The sequence below is a fragment of the Carcharhinus amblyrhynchos genome, chromosome 5 (assembly GCF_965287045.1).
Source record: "Carcharhinus amblyrhynchos chromosome 5, sCarAmb.v2.hapA, whole genome shotgun sequence".
Classification (NCBI taxonomy): Eukaryota; Metazoa; Chordata; class Chondrichthyes; order Carcharhiniformes; family Carcharhinidae; genus Carcharhinus; species Carcharhinus amblyrhynchos.
Window position 1 is genome coordinate 109123168 of NC_137328.1, and position 12573 is coordinate 109135740.

The window sequence follows — 12573 nt, forward strand, 5'->3', positions numbered from 1 at the left end:
TTGAATACATTCAATATTCTAGCATCAGCTACTTCCTGTGGTAATGAATTCCACAGGTTCACCATTCTTTGGGTGAAGAAGTTTCTCCTCACCTCTGTCCTAAATGGTCAACTCCGAATCCTCAGACTGTGACCCATGGTTCAGGATCTGGTTGCACTCTTGCCGCTCAGTTGACGGTTAAGGGTTAAAGCCTAAGAACAGCCTAGATTATATGCTCAAATCATGATCTCATTGAATGGCAGAGCAGACTCGATGGGCTGAATGGCCTACTTCTGCCCCTACGTCTTATGGCCTTGAATTGGTAAGGTTGATTGGCCATAGTAAATTGCGACTTAATGTCAAGGAGAGTAGCAGGGTAAATACAGGGATGGGGCTGGGTGGGATTGTGGTTGGTGCAGAGTGAGCTAAATGGCTTCCTTCTGCACTGTAGGGATTCTATAATTCTAGGAGTGCCGAGAGTGTGCTGCAGTGTCAGTGGTGCCATTTTTTAGATGAAAGTTGTCTTTTGGATGAGCAATTAGTCCAAGGCCCGGTCTGCTCTCTCAGAGGGATGTAAAAAATGCCATGGCATCAACTCAGGATGGAACAGGGGAGCTTCTGCTAGGGCTAAAACCATCCTACAGAGCAAGACAAGATTGCTGCATCTCTCCACATTAAACAGTGACTGCACTTAATTGACCGTAAAAGTGCCTTGAGAGCACGAAGGATTCTTTGTAAATGCAAGTTATTTCTCTCTGTCTATGCAATGAGAAGCATGCTTGACCATCATCAGTTCTTAATTATAGCTCTACACTCTAATTGTTACCTCCGTGCACAAAGAAATTTCAAGCTTGCAAGTATTAATCTTTAACATCAACATTTAACAAAATCACAAAAGACAAAAAAAAAGACAAGCTGGATTAAAGGGACATGCAGGGTTTCAATGCGTACATCCAGAACCCACAATGGTGCCTCTCAATGGGGTACAGTCTCTTACAGTGATTTGATATTTGAGAGGGAGCTGTGGTTCCCCTCAGTTGAAGGGTCAGTTTGAGGTGAGGGGGTAGGAGGTTTAGCAGGGATGTGAGGAAAAACTTCTTTATACTGAGGGTGGTGGTGGTCTGGAATGTGCTGCCTGAGAGGGTGCCAGAGGCGGGTTGCTTCATATCCTTTAAAAAGTACCTGGGTAAGCACTCGGCATGTCATAACATTTAAGGGCCAAGTGCTGGGTAATGGGAGTCCAGGTGTTTCTCACGCATCGGTGCTAACTCGATGGGCTGAAGAGCCTTTTCTGCATCGTATGATTCTATAAAACTGGTGGTTGACGTTGAACTGCCAGCAGTTGCAGTCAGCAAAGCTCCGATCATTGGAAACTAAGAACTAATAGGGGTGGCACAGTTGTTCGCACTGCTGCCTCACAGCACCAGGGATCTGGGTTCAATTCCGGCCTGGGGTGACTCTGTGTGGAGTTTGCACATTTTCCCCGTGCCTGCGTGGGTTTCCTTCGGGTGTCTGGTTTCCTCCCGCAGTCCACAGCTATGCAGATTAGGTTGATTGACCATGCTAAATTGACCCTAACGACAGGGGGATTAGCACGGCAAATATGTGGGGTTATGGAAATAGGATCTGGGTGGGATTGTGGTCGGTGCAAACTTGATGGGCCAATTGGCCCCCTTCTGCACTGTAGATTCTATGATTCTATTCTATAATTCTACACACTTCAACAAAACACCAAAGTATGTGAATCTTATCTGTAATCTAATGGCAAAAAGTGAGATAATCCAAATATGTCGTCAAAACATTGAAATGTTCCCCTGTAGTGAACAAAAACCTGCCACAAAGCACAAAGTTTCTCGTCTACTGTGGTGCCTTTTCTCTTTCTGAAAGAGAAGGCAGCTATAAATCCTGCCAGGCTCCCAGGGCTGTGGTTAAGCAAAGTAATCATGCACTAAAATATGTAATCACTGCATTCCCGGAAGAAAATTAGATTGCAAAGGAAGGGAAAAACATCCAAGAAAGCCCTGATTGGGTTTATTGCTGGTGCTCCATTCAGATCGAATACCTCCTCCACTGCCAGATAAAAGAATGCTGCAATGGTTCCTTTCCCCATACAGCAAGCCAATAACTGTGCTACGACTTCCTGATTTTTGAAGCACCTTTTTTTTTAACTGCAGTGGCTGGCAAACTACCAATAGATCTGGTGCTGAGGTACAAAGGCACCAATCAAGCAACCCCTGCTTGTGGGCATGGTGGCACTGTAGTTATCACTATTGTCTCACAGCGCCAGGGACCCGGTTTTGATTCTGGCCTCGGGTGACTGTCTGTGTGGAGTTTGCACGTTCTCCCCGTGACTGCTTGGGTTTCCTGTGGGTGCCCCGGTTTCGCACTCCAAAGATTTGCGGGTTAGGTGGATTGGCTGCACTAAATTGTCCCTTAGGCTGGAATCTTACTATCCTGCCTGCCCGAGACACATCAGGTTGGGCACGGGGCCAATGGAAAATGCTGTTCTGAGAGCCTCATCCACTCTGATTCTGGGGCGGGCATGATGGTAAAATCAGAGCAATAGCGTCGGGGGACTAGCAGGGTAAATACGTGAGATTACAGGAATAGGGCCTGGATGGGACTGCTGTCAGTGCATGCTTGATTGGGCCGAATGGCCTCCTTTTGCACTGTAGGGGTTCTATGATCCTACATTCCCAACGCCGCCTGCTGAAGAAAACATCGGAATTTCCTTATTATGCTGCAGAATTCCCACTTCTGTACCCATTGTACCTGGCAATGGCAATCCTCAGTTAAGTAGTGAGCCTGGCTGTCTACAACTCGCACCTGAATGTGCTTTAGCAAAGTGGGGTTAGTACTCGACACGGCCTTTAATGGGTGAAGTGGCAATGAAGTGTCCGCCAGTCGTGCAATCTGACAATGGGAAAAAGGCTTGACGTGCAATAAAGCTTCTCGTGAGGAGTAAATGCGGAGAAAGAGTGGTTTAACAAGTGGCTGGGAGGTAAATCGCCACGTAGCCCAGTCCTCCCAGACCTCTTCCAGCTAAAAGAATCACTCAGACGTTAGAAAGTGCCGAGAAACAGGAGGAGTTGACAGATGCAGGCGATTTCTTACCATTCCCGGCCACACAGACTGTGCCCGAACTGGCCTGAGCTAGATATGTGTTTGCATTGTATTCCTCATCATCTGTGTCAGAGTCATGAACCGGCTGCGTGCCGCTGCTGTTGCCGAGCAGCCGTCTTTGATTGCCATTGGCATTGGGCGATGAAATTGGGGAAGCAGGCTGCTCAATGGCTGATGGGCTGGACGAGGAGGAGGAGGATGGCATGGGAGGACCTGAGGAGAGACAAAACCAGGCTTTTGATGTGTGATGGTCACGACAAAAAGCATGTTTTCAAAATAAAAAGATGCACAAGTGAGACAATCAAAAACAAAATGAAAAGCAATGGATTCAAACACTGGCAGATAAAGAAACCAATTTTCTGCTATCCTCCTGTGTTACACAGAGTGAAATAAAAGTTTGAACAAGATAGATATAAGATGGATGCTTTCTGCATGCTAATCTCTTTGCAAAGCGCTGTTAGATTCTGAAGAAGTTTACTTATTAGTGTCACAAGTAGGCTTACATTAACACTGCAATGAAGTTACTGTAAAAATCCCTCAGTCACCACAATCTGCCGCCTGCTTGGGTACACTGAGCAAGAATTTAGCATGGCCAATGCACGTAACCGACACTTCTTTCGGAATGTGGGAGGAAATCCAACCGCTTGGGGGAAACCCATGCAGACACGGAGAGAACGTGCACAGACAATGATCAAGTCAGTATTTAAACCATGGCATTGTGAGGCAGCAGTGATAACCACTGTGCAAAAGTACACCAACTTAAATTATTATATACATTAGCTAGCTTCAGCAACAGTGCGTAGCTTCAAACGAACACAGAAAGAGCCACTTGTGTTTTCTATGGCCTCTCTGGACATGGTCGAGCTCAGGCTGGCAGCAGGATTGTATCTGAGCTTTAAGCTGCTTTAGTTTTGCTGTATTTCTTACTCCCAGTTCAGGAGACTGGTTTCTCTGAACTGCTCTACAGGGTTTTAGTGCCCACGTGCTTTGCAGTTCTGATATCAAACGTGGAGATCTGATAGCTGAAGACTGCAAACACAGAGGGATAACCCAGCCTGCTACAAATAAACCCTTCATCCAACAACAAGCTCTCACAGTCCTACCATCCTGTGGCGATATGGTGCAGTTAGCTCCCTTTGCTGACTCCAGGATTTCTTTTAAGTTTATTTACTAGTCACAAGTAGGCTTACATTAACACTGCAATGAAGTTATTGTGAAAATCCCCAAGTCGCCACACTCCCATGCCTGTTTCAGTACACTGAAGGAGAATTTAGCATGGCCAAAGCACCTAACCAGCATGTCTTTTGGATGTGGGAGCAAACCACAGCACTGGAAGAAACCCATGCAGACATGGGGAGAACATGCAGACTCTGCATAGACTTCACACTGATCCAAGCCGGGAATCGAACCCAAGACCCCATCACTGTTAGGCGGCAACGTTAACCGTCGTGCCACCATGAAGCCAACAGGGGGAGAACCTCAGATGAGGAAAGACGCCTTGGCTAAGGAGTCAACACCGAGGGAACATAGGGTTAGGGTAAGGGGCAGGAGATTCAGAGGGGATTTGAGAAGAAGTGTTTTCTCACAGAGGGTGGTGGGAATCTGGAGTGCACTGCCTCGGAAAATAGTGGAGGCCAGAAAAATTACAGCCCTGAAAAGCATATTTGAGTGAGCACTTGAAGTATCATATCATTCAAGGATATGGGACAAGTGCAGGAAAATGGGATTAATTAGTATGACTTCAGTGGTAGCTAATGTTGGTGGAGATTCAATGAAAGAGGGTCATTTCTGCACTGTATGCCTTTATGACTCTTAAGACATCCTGAAGTTGCTTTAGTAGGGACCGAACCTTTAGCGCATGATCTTGGAGCCCAGTACTTTGAAGTGTTACTGAGGCTGCCCTGCCCACCTCTTAGTGTCGGGACTAAACAGTGAAAATCCATAGGATATTACAACCCACAATCACTGTCTCTGTCAAAAGTGTTCTGTATATAGGCAGCTTGGGAAGTGACACTTCCAGTCAAAATCGAAATCTCCAAACATCTTTTAAATAGCTGTCCTGTCCCCACTTCACACACACGACGGTGTCAGGACGGGGCAGCTGTTCCAGACATGCTTGCCGACGGATTGCCTTTCAGGGACCAGTGTCTGCGCACTTCATCTCGATTACACTGCCCAACACGTTCAAACCCATTCAAATTCTATGTAACATTTAACCCGAGATGACAACTGTAGAAATCTGCCAGGGTCAGAAGCTGCATCTGAGCTAAGATAACAGAAGCTGCGCTGTACTAATAGAGAAGGCAAGGTATCGAAACGAAAGGATTATGACAGCTTTGATTCAGGGCCATGCAAAAAAAAAATCGTGTCCCTTGAGTAGGCAACAGTCTTTACGGATGAACACTAAATCCAAGCCTGTCACTCCCCTTTAACCTGCCAGTTTAGTGTTTGCAGACCAAGAACAGTCCATTCTCAGCTTTGTAAAATAAAAACATACATAGGGAAATAAAATCAGGAAATATTTGTAGAAACAGAATAGCGCAATTTAAGCTAAAAACATGAGCTATGAATCCACAGGACGTGAGGGCACAATGACTGCCCTTTAATTCGCAAATGAGAAAGTAACTATCTTGCCTTTGTCCCATCCGTCAAGCCCTTTGACAGCTACTTTCCCTGAAATAGCAGCGGACTAAAAGGGATTTTCATTTTAATCCAAAACGGACAGTGGGTTCAGTGGGAGTTGTGCAGACAAAAGTAAAATCTTCTCTTATTTCTTGAGTGAAGTGATGGTTTGGAGTTTGTCTTGTGAATAATTCTTACGTCACCTCGTTTGGAGATGTTAAGACTGTGAATTTTCCACGCATATGGAACCATCTGGAAGCGGCTAAAACCAGCTCTGATTTCTGATGGATCCCTGGTTACCTGCGTGGGAATGGATCCCACCGGGGGCAAGCATTGTAGAAACTCAGCAACTTACAAAATTCTAACAGGCTTAGGCAGGATAAGTTCAGAAAAAATGTTCCCGATGCCGGGGGGAATCCAGAACTCGGGATCATAATTTGATGATAAGGGATAAACCTTTTAAGGAGGGTGGTGGGAATCTGGAATGCACTGCCTGGGAAGGTTGTGGAGGCCGGAAAAATTACAGTCTTTAAAAACATATTTGAATGAGCACCTTTAAGGAGGTAAGGAGAAATTTCTTCACCCACTGAATGGTGAATGTGTGGAATTCACTACCGCAGAAAGTCGTTGAGGCCAAAACGTGGTATTTCAAGAGAAATTATGAGGTGGAGATGCTACGTCTGAGATGGGCATGGTAAGGGCACCCAGGCTCTATCCCCACAATCCATGTATTTACCCTGCTCATCCTCCTGACACTAAGGGGCAATTTAGCATGGCCAATCAACCAAACCTGCACATTTATCGGACTGTGGGAGGAAACCGGAGCACCAGGAGGAAACCCATGCAAATACGGGGAGAAGTGCAAACGCCGCACAGACAGTCACCCGAGGCCAGAATTGAATCACTGTGCCAAAGTGCAGCTTCATTTCACCATGATGTTTCAAGTGGGGGGGGGGGGGGGGGGGGTGCGCTAAAAATCGAGTCTTTCAAGTGTTGGTGTTATTTCAACAGCAGAAGATACCACAGTGTATGTGGTTCTGGCCTGGCAACAGTGCGCCACAGCATAGGTCTGGGAACTCTGTCTAGTGCCCACCCGTCTCGCCATGAGCCTACCATAGGCCTCCCCAGTGTGATCCTCCAGCACCATACCCACCCCCCCGGCCCCACCAATCCCCTCATCCCCCCCCATCACAGCGCGAGCACAGCGGGACACAGCGCGCAAAGGCCAAGGGCTGCTGCTTTCGAAATTATTTTCCTTTCGAGTGAGGGCTAGGGAGGGGAGGGTTAAAATGAAAATCCAGCTGGTGCGATTGTCGAAGAGGCGAACGATGTGTCGCGGAGCAGCATCCTGTGAATTTCCACACCTTCTCCTCAAAATTAGTTCTCGGGCCGTGGGCGGAGCTGGCACCGTTGCATTTATTACCCATCCCTTGATGCCACCGCCCCCTCCTCCTTCCCCCACCCCCACCGCTGCTGAAGAATTTACCCGTATCCTGCAGTGTTACATTAGAGGAGGCGGCGAACATTCCAATTGCAGAACAGATGGTGGTGGTAACAAATCATTTGCCATAATCATCTGCCATTCTCATTTTTAGACAGTGCATCGTCTGCAGAAAGTGATTTTTGTTCAGCACTTCAGGTTATGAACACAGTTATTGGCCCCGGCAGCAGTTTTTAATAGGGGATATAGCCGGCTGCAAAAATTTACCGCCATTTCATTAGATCGCCCGAGTTGTCATCTCCCGTCCACAATTAGCATGTAGAATTACAGCAGTCAATCCAGTATCATTCTTACATCCTTTTGTTGCAGGAAACGCTATCTCAGGCTATAGTAATTGCTTCTTCCCATATGGAATTTAACAGACAGAAGAGGCTAGAGATAAAACACTATTCTCCTTTAATTAATTCACATTTGGTTAATGATCAAAATAGGTTTTTGTTCCAACTGCACTGTACTAAAACAGATTGAGAGAGGGAGAGAGAAAAAGAGCATAACAATGGCAGTTCACCTCAAAAATAAAGTAATTTGTCTGGCACTAGTTTGCAATAATGAATAACTTTAGGTCACACACGGAAACCGAGAGTCTAATCTCTTCATGATGAATACTTCATGAGATGACTTCAATTTAACAATATTTTGACACAGGTAATGCTGAGGTGTCTCCACATTTATTTTTTATTCTGTGAACGTACATCTGTGATTTTCCCTCGCCCGAGCTTGACGGACTTGTCAGCAGGAGCGAGGGCGCATTTTCCTTCAAAGGGAGGGGTGTCTTTGAAACGTGGGAATGTGTAAAATGAGAGACAGTGTGCAAGGAGAGAGAGTGCGTGAAAGAAAAGAGCGTGTGATAAGAGTGAAAGGAGGGAGAGAGTGTGTAAAAGGAAAGACTGTAAAATGAGAGAGTTTGTGAAAGGAGAGAGTGTATGAAAGGAGTGAAAGGCGAGACGGTGTGAAAGGAGAAAGTGTGTGTAAAGATTGAAAGCAGGAAGAGAATGTGTAAAAGGAGTGTGAAAGAAGACAGTGTGTGAAAGGAGAGAGGGTGAAAGGAGAGAGGGTGAAAGGAGAGAGGGTGAAAGGAGAGAGGGTGAAAGGAGAGATGGTGAAAGGAGAGAGGGTGAAAGGAGTGTGTGTAAAGAGTGAAAGCAAGAAGAGAATGTGTAAAAGGAGTTGAAAGGAGAGAAAGAAGAGAGTGTGTGAAAGGAGGATGTGTGTGAAAGGAGAAAGTGTGTGAAAAGAGTGAAAGGAGGGAGACAGTATGTAAAAGGAGAGAGTGTGAAAGGACAGCATTTGTGAAAGGAGAGAGTGTACAAAAAGAGTGAAAGGAAGGAGAAAGGATTAGAAGGAGAGAGAATGTGTAAGGAGGAAGGGTATAAAGGGAGAGAGTGTAAAGGGAGGGACAGTATAAAAGGAGAGAGTGAGTGTGTAAATGACAGAGAATAAAAGGAGGGAGAGAATGTCTGGAAAAGGATGGAGCGAGTGTGTAAAAGGAGGGAACACTTGTCCGTACGCTGTGTGAGGATACTGACAGATTATAATGTCAGGGATAAACTTGGGTGTCGTAACAGTATTTGAATAACAACATAAAAAGGATTGTGAAGTACTGATGCATGAAAAATTATCTTTTTAAATCAAGGAAGATTATGTAGTGTTGTCACCAGCCTTATTTACTGTGTAAGTACAATAAGTGATATGAAAATTAACCAAAATTGCACATTTGGAAGCTAGATACATTTCTAATGTGATCACTTCAAATTACGGCCATCAGCTGTGAGACTCTTAACCATTGATGGTGATTTCCAGCCTACGTTCGCTGTCAGGGAGAACGGCGACGCAGGGTGAAAACCCAAGAGAGTCGGGAAACACGATTCTCTCTGGAGAGATCACATTCTGTGGTTTTCCCCACCCCTTGCTGGTGATGTCACGAGGTTCACACCCAAAGAACAAAGAACACAGCACAGGAACAGGCCCTTCAGCCCACCAAGTCTGTGCTGACACAGCTGCCTCTCTAATCTAATATTTTCTGGCCTCTATATAGTCCTTATCCCTCTGTTCCCTGCCTATCTATGTATCGATCCAGATGCCTCTTGGGACATTGTTTTACAATCTGCTTCCACCACTTCCTCCAGTAGCGCATTCCAGTCATTCACTACTATGTGAAAAACTCGCCCTTTATGTCTCTTTTAAACTTCCCCCTTTCACTTTCAACCAATGCCCTTGAGTAATTGACCCTTCAAATCTGGGGAAAAAAACTTTGACTATCCACTCTGTCCAAGTCTGTCACAATCTTGTAAACCTCCATCAGGTTCCCCCCTCATCCTCTGACATTCCCATGAAAACAATCCAACTTTGTTCAATCATTCTTCGTAGACCATATCCCCCAAACCAGGCAACATCTTAGTAAATGCCTTCTGCACCCTCTCCAATGCATGAACATCCTTGCAGTAGTATGGCAGCCAGGATTGAACACAATACTCCAAATGTGGCCTAACTAAAGTCTTACACAGCTCTGACATGATTTTCCAATTCCGATACTCAACACCCCAACCTATGAAGGCCTGCATGCCATTTGCCTCCTTGACCACCTTGTTTACCTGAACTGCCCCTGTAGGGAACAGTGGATCTGAATGCCTAGATTCCTCTGCCTGCTAATATTTCTAAGGGCTCTACCATTTATTGTATATTTTCCTCCTGCAGTAGACCTTCCAAATTGCCCACCCTATTTCGCACCACCCCCCCACTCACCGTATTTTCAAATTTTCAGTACCAGGCTGCAGTGTCAGAGGATGACCCTAGTGGGGGTCTCATTGTGGGCGGGTCGTGACTGTGTAGTGGGGTAAAGGAGGATGTGCACTGAAGCAGGGAGGAAATGTTAGTGATGATTGAAGGGTGGGGGGGGATGGGGGGTGGGAGAAGGAGATGCTGGTGCTGACTGGGGAGGGCGGGGTTGTGTGGATGCCACCAATAAATGCTTTGGGGAGGGGAGGAGGTGTAGAACCCCTGATACCTCAATGGTGGCGCGGGTGGAAGATTATTTTCTGCTCTGATTGGGGCACCCTTATGCAAAGGCCGTATTCATTGTGGAGCCTGGTTTTGCTGGCCCAGCTTCTCAAAACGACAACGTGAAACGCGCCCCACTGCTCCTGCCACTTCTCCCCTAAACCCCCCGTACCAAGTGCACAATATTCCAAGAAGCATCCAGGATTCCCAACGTTGAAACGTTTAGAATTTCAGAATTCTTCTCACACCTGTTCTCTTCCAAGTGTCACCTCGAACGAGAAGCAAAATGTTGTGCGTCATATAATTACAGAGGTTAGTGGACATTTCCCACGTTCCTATATTTGCCAAAGGACGAGATTTTATGAAAGAAAAATGCTGCAGATGCTGGAATCTGAAACGAAAACAGAAAGTGCTGGCAAACCTCAGCAGCTCTTGACAGCATCTGTGGGGAGAGAATAAACCCAACGTTTCAAATCTAGGTGACCCTTCATCAGCTCTGACGTGCATGCCTGAGATTCAAAAGGTTCCATTCATCGCAAACTCTTAGAGTGGTGTGGGGACTGGAGGTGCTCAAAATAAAAACATTAACATTTTTACATGCACAGTTCCTCAGAGCAACAAGTAGGGGTTGTTCCTGTTTTAGCAGGAAAATAATTATACCATTCACCAAGTCTGGACAGCCCCTTCAGCAGTCACACCTGGTGACTGACTCGGTCAGTTGAACTGGAAAACGTGCTTCGATGTTAAGTCAGGTTCAGTCTCCCATGCACTGTACCTTGGGTGAAAGGTGACCTGACCTGAACAGCAAGAACATGTTGCTTAAGGGAGGGCACGACGGCAAGGTTAAACTTCATTAGAAAAGGCAGTTTGGAAATGCCATTTTGAGTCACTTAACTAGAAAATATATATAATTAAAACTCAGATGCAAGCTAAAAGCTTCGAGACACTAACCCACAGCGACAAGACTGATCCGAGACTGAAACTCCAGTCTCTCTCAGTTACACAGCAACTAACAGGTCAGAAGTTGCTCCAGTCTTCAACCACATAGAACATAGAACATTAGAACATAGAACATTAAAGCGCAGAACAGGCCCTTCGGCCCACGATGTTGCGCCGACCAGTTAAAAAACAATGACCCTCTAACCTAAACCAAACCCTTTCCATCCATAAATGGGCTACAGCGCAAGATATTGATTTCATTTCATTTCTAACTTTTCAATTTCAATCTCAAATCAGGAAGGACTTCATTGTTAGATTCATGCGTTTTCTCTCATTTCTATCACTTCTCACAACATCCACTTCTTAAAAAACAACGTATTATAAGTTCATAAGATATAGGAGCAGAATTAGGCTGTTTGGCCCATTGAGCCTCGTCCGCCATCGATCATTGCTGATATGCTCCTCATCCCCATTTTCCTGCCTTCTCCCCATAACCCGTCAATCCATTACCAATTAAAAACCTGTCTAACTCCTCCTCAAATTTACTCATTGTCCCAGCATCCAACGCACTTTGGGGTAGTGAATTTCACAGATTCACAACCCTTTGGGAGAAGTAATTACTCCTCAACACTGTTTTAAATTTGCTACCCCTTATCCTAAGGCTATGACCTCTCGTCCTAGAATGCCCCATCAGTGGAAGCATCTGTTCCACGTCTACTTTATCTGTATCTTTTATCACCTTGAATACCTCAATTTGATCCCTCCTCATTCTTCTAAATTTCAGAGAGTTTCAGCCTAAACTGTTCAATCTCTCTTCATATGACAAACTCTTCATCTCTGGAATTAATCAAGTGAACCTCCTCTCAACGGCTTCCAATGCCACTACATCTTTCCTCAAATACGTAAATCCTGCTGACTTGGAACAACACATCTCCACGTCACATTGCTTGTAACTAATCCCCCCAACCTACAATTCTTGAGACACTAAGGGGCAATTTAGCATGGCCAATCCATCCAACCTGCAGCTCTTTGGGGTGTGGGAGGAAACTGGAGCATCCAGAGGAAACGCACGCAAACATGGGGAGAATGTGCAAAATCCACAAAGACAGTCATCCAAGGCCAGAACTGAACCCGGGTGCCACTGCTGTGAGGCAGCAGTGCTAACCACTGTGACACCATACGTCTCCATGATTGCATACTGCATTTGTATGGCATTGTCTTCAGCAGCACAACTGGCCAGGATTCTCTTCTGCTCTCGCCGCTTGCCATCAGACATACTGGAAGGATTTACTGGCTGATAATCAACCTGTTCTGGCCACATTATGAACACACCTTCCACGACCATCAAGTCCTGAAGTGGGACTTGAACCTGGGGCTTCTGATCCAGAGATAGGAAAGCTACCCACTGCATC

General features: G+C 45.7%; 1 protein-coding gene across 6 annotated transcripts in view; it reads right to left on the reverse strand.

The window, feature by feature from the left end:
• The window catches only part of tenm3 (teneurin transmembrane protein 3), a 909202-nt gene that overhangs the window by 324403 nt on the left and 572226 nt on the right, over positions 1-12573 (reverse strand). For 3 of the 6 annotated variants that reach the window (XM_080189440.1, XM_080189435.1, XM_080189436.1), the window contains exon 6: positions 3094-3315. The exons of the other annotated variants lie outside the window; for them this stretch is intronic. In XM_080189440.1, the coding sequence (XP_080045566.1) occupies positions 3094-3315 (222 nt within the window). The remainder of the gene's footprint in view (positions 1-3093; positions 3316-12573) is intronic. 6 annotated transcript variants of the gene reach the window in all.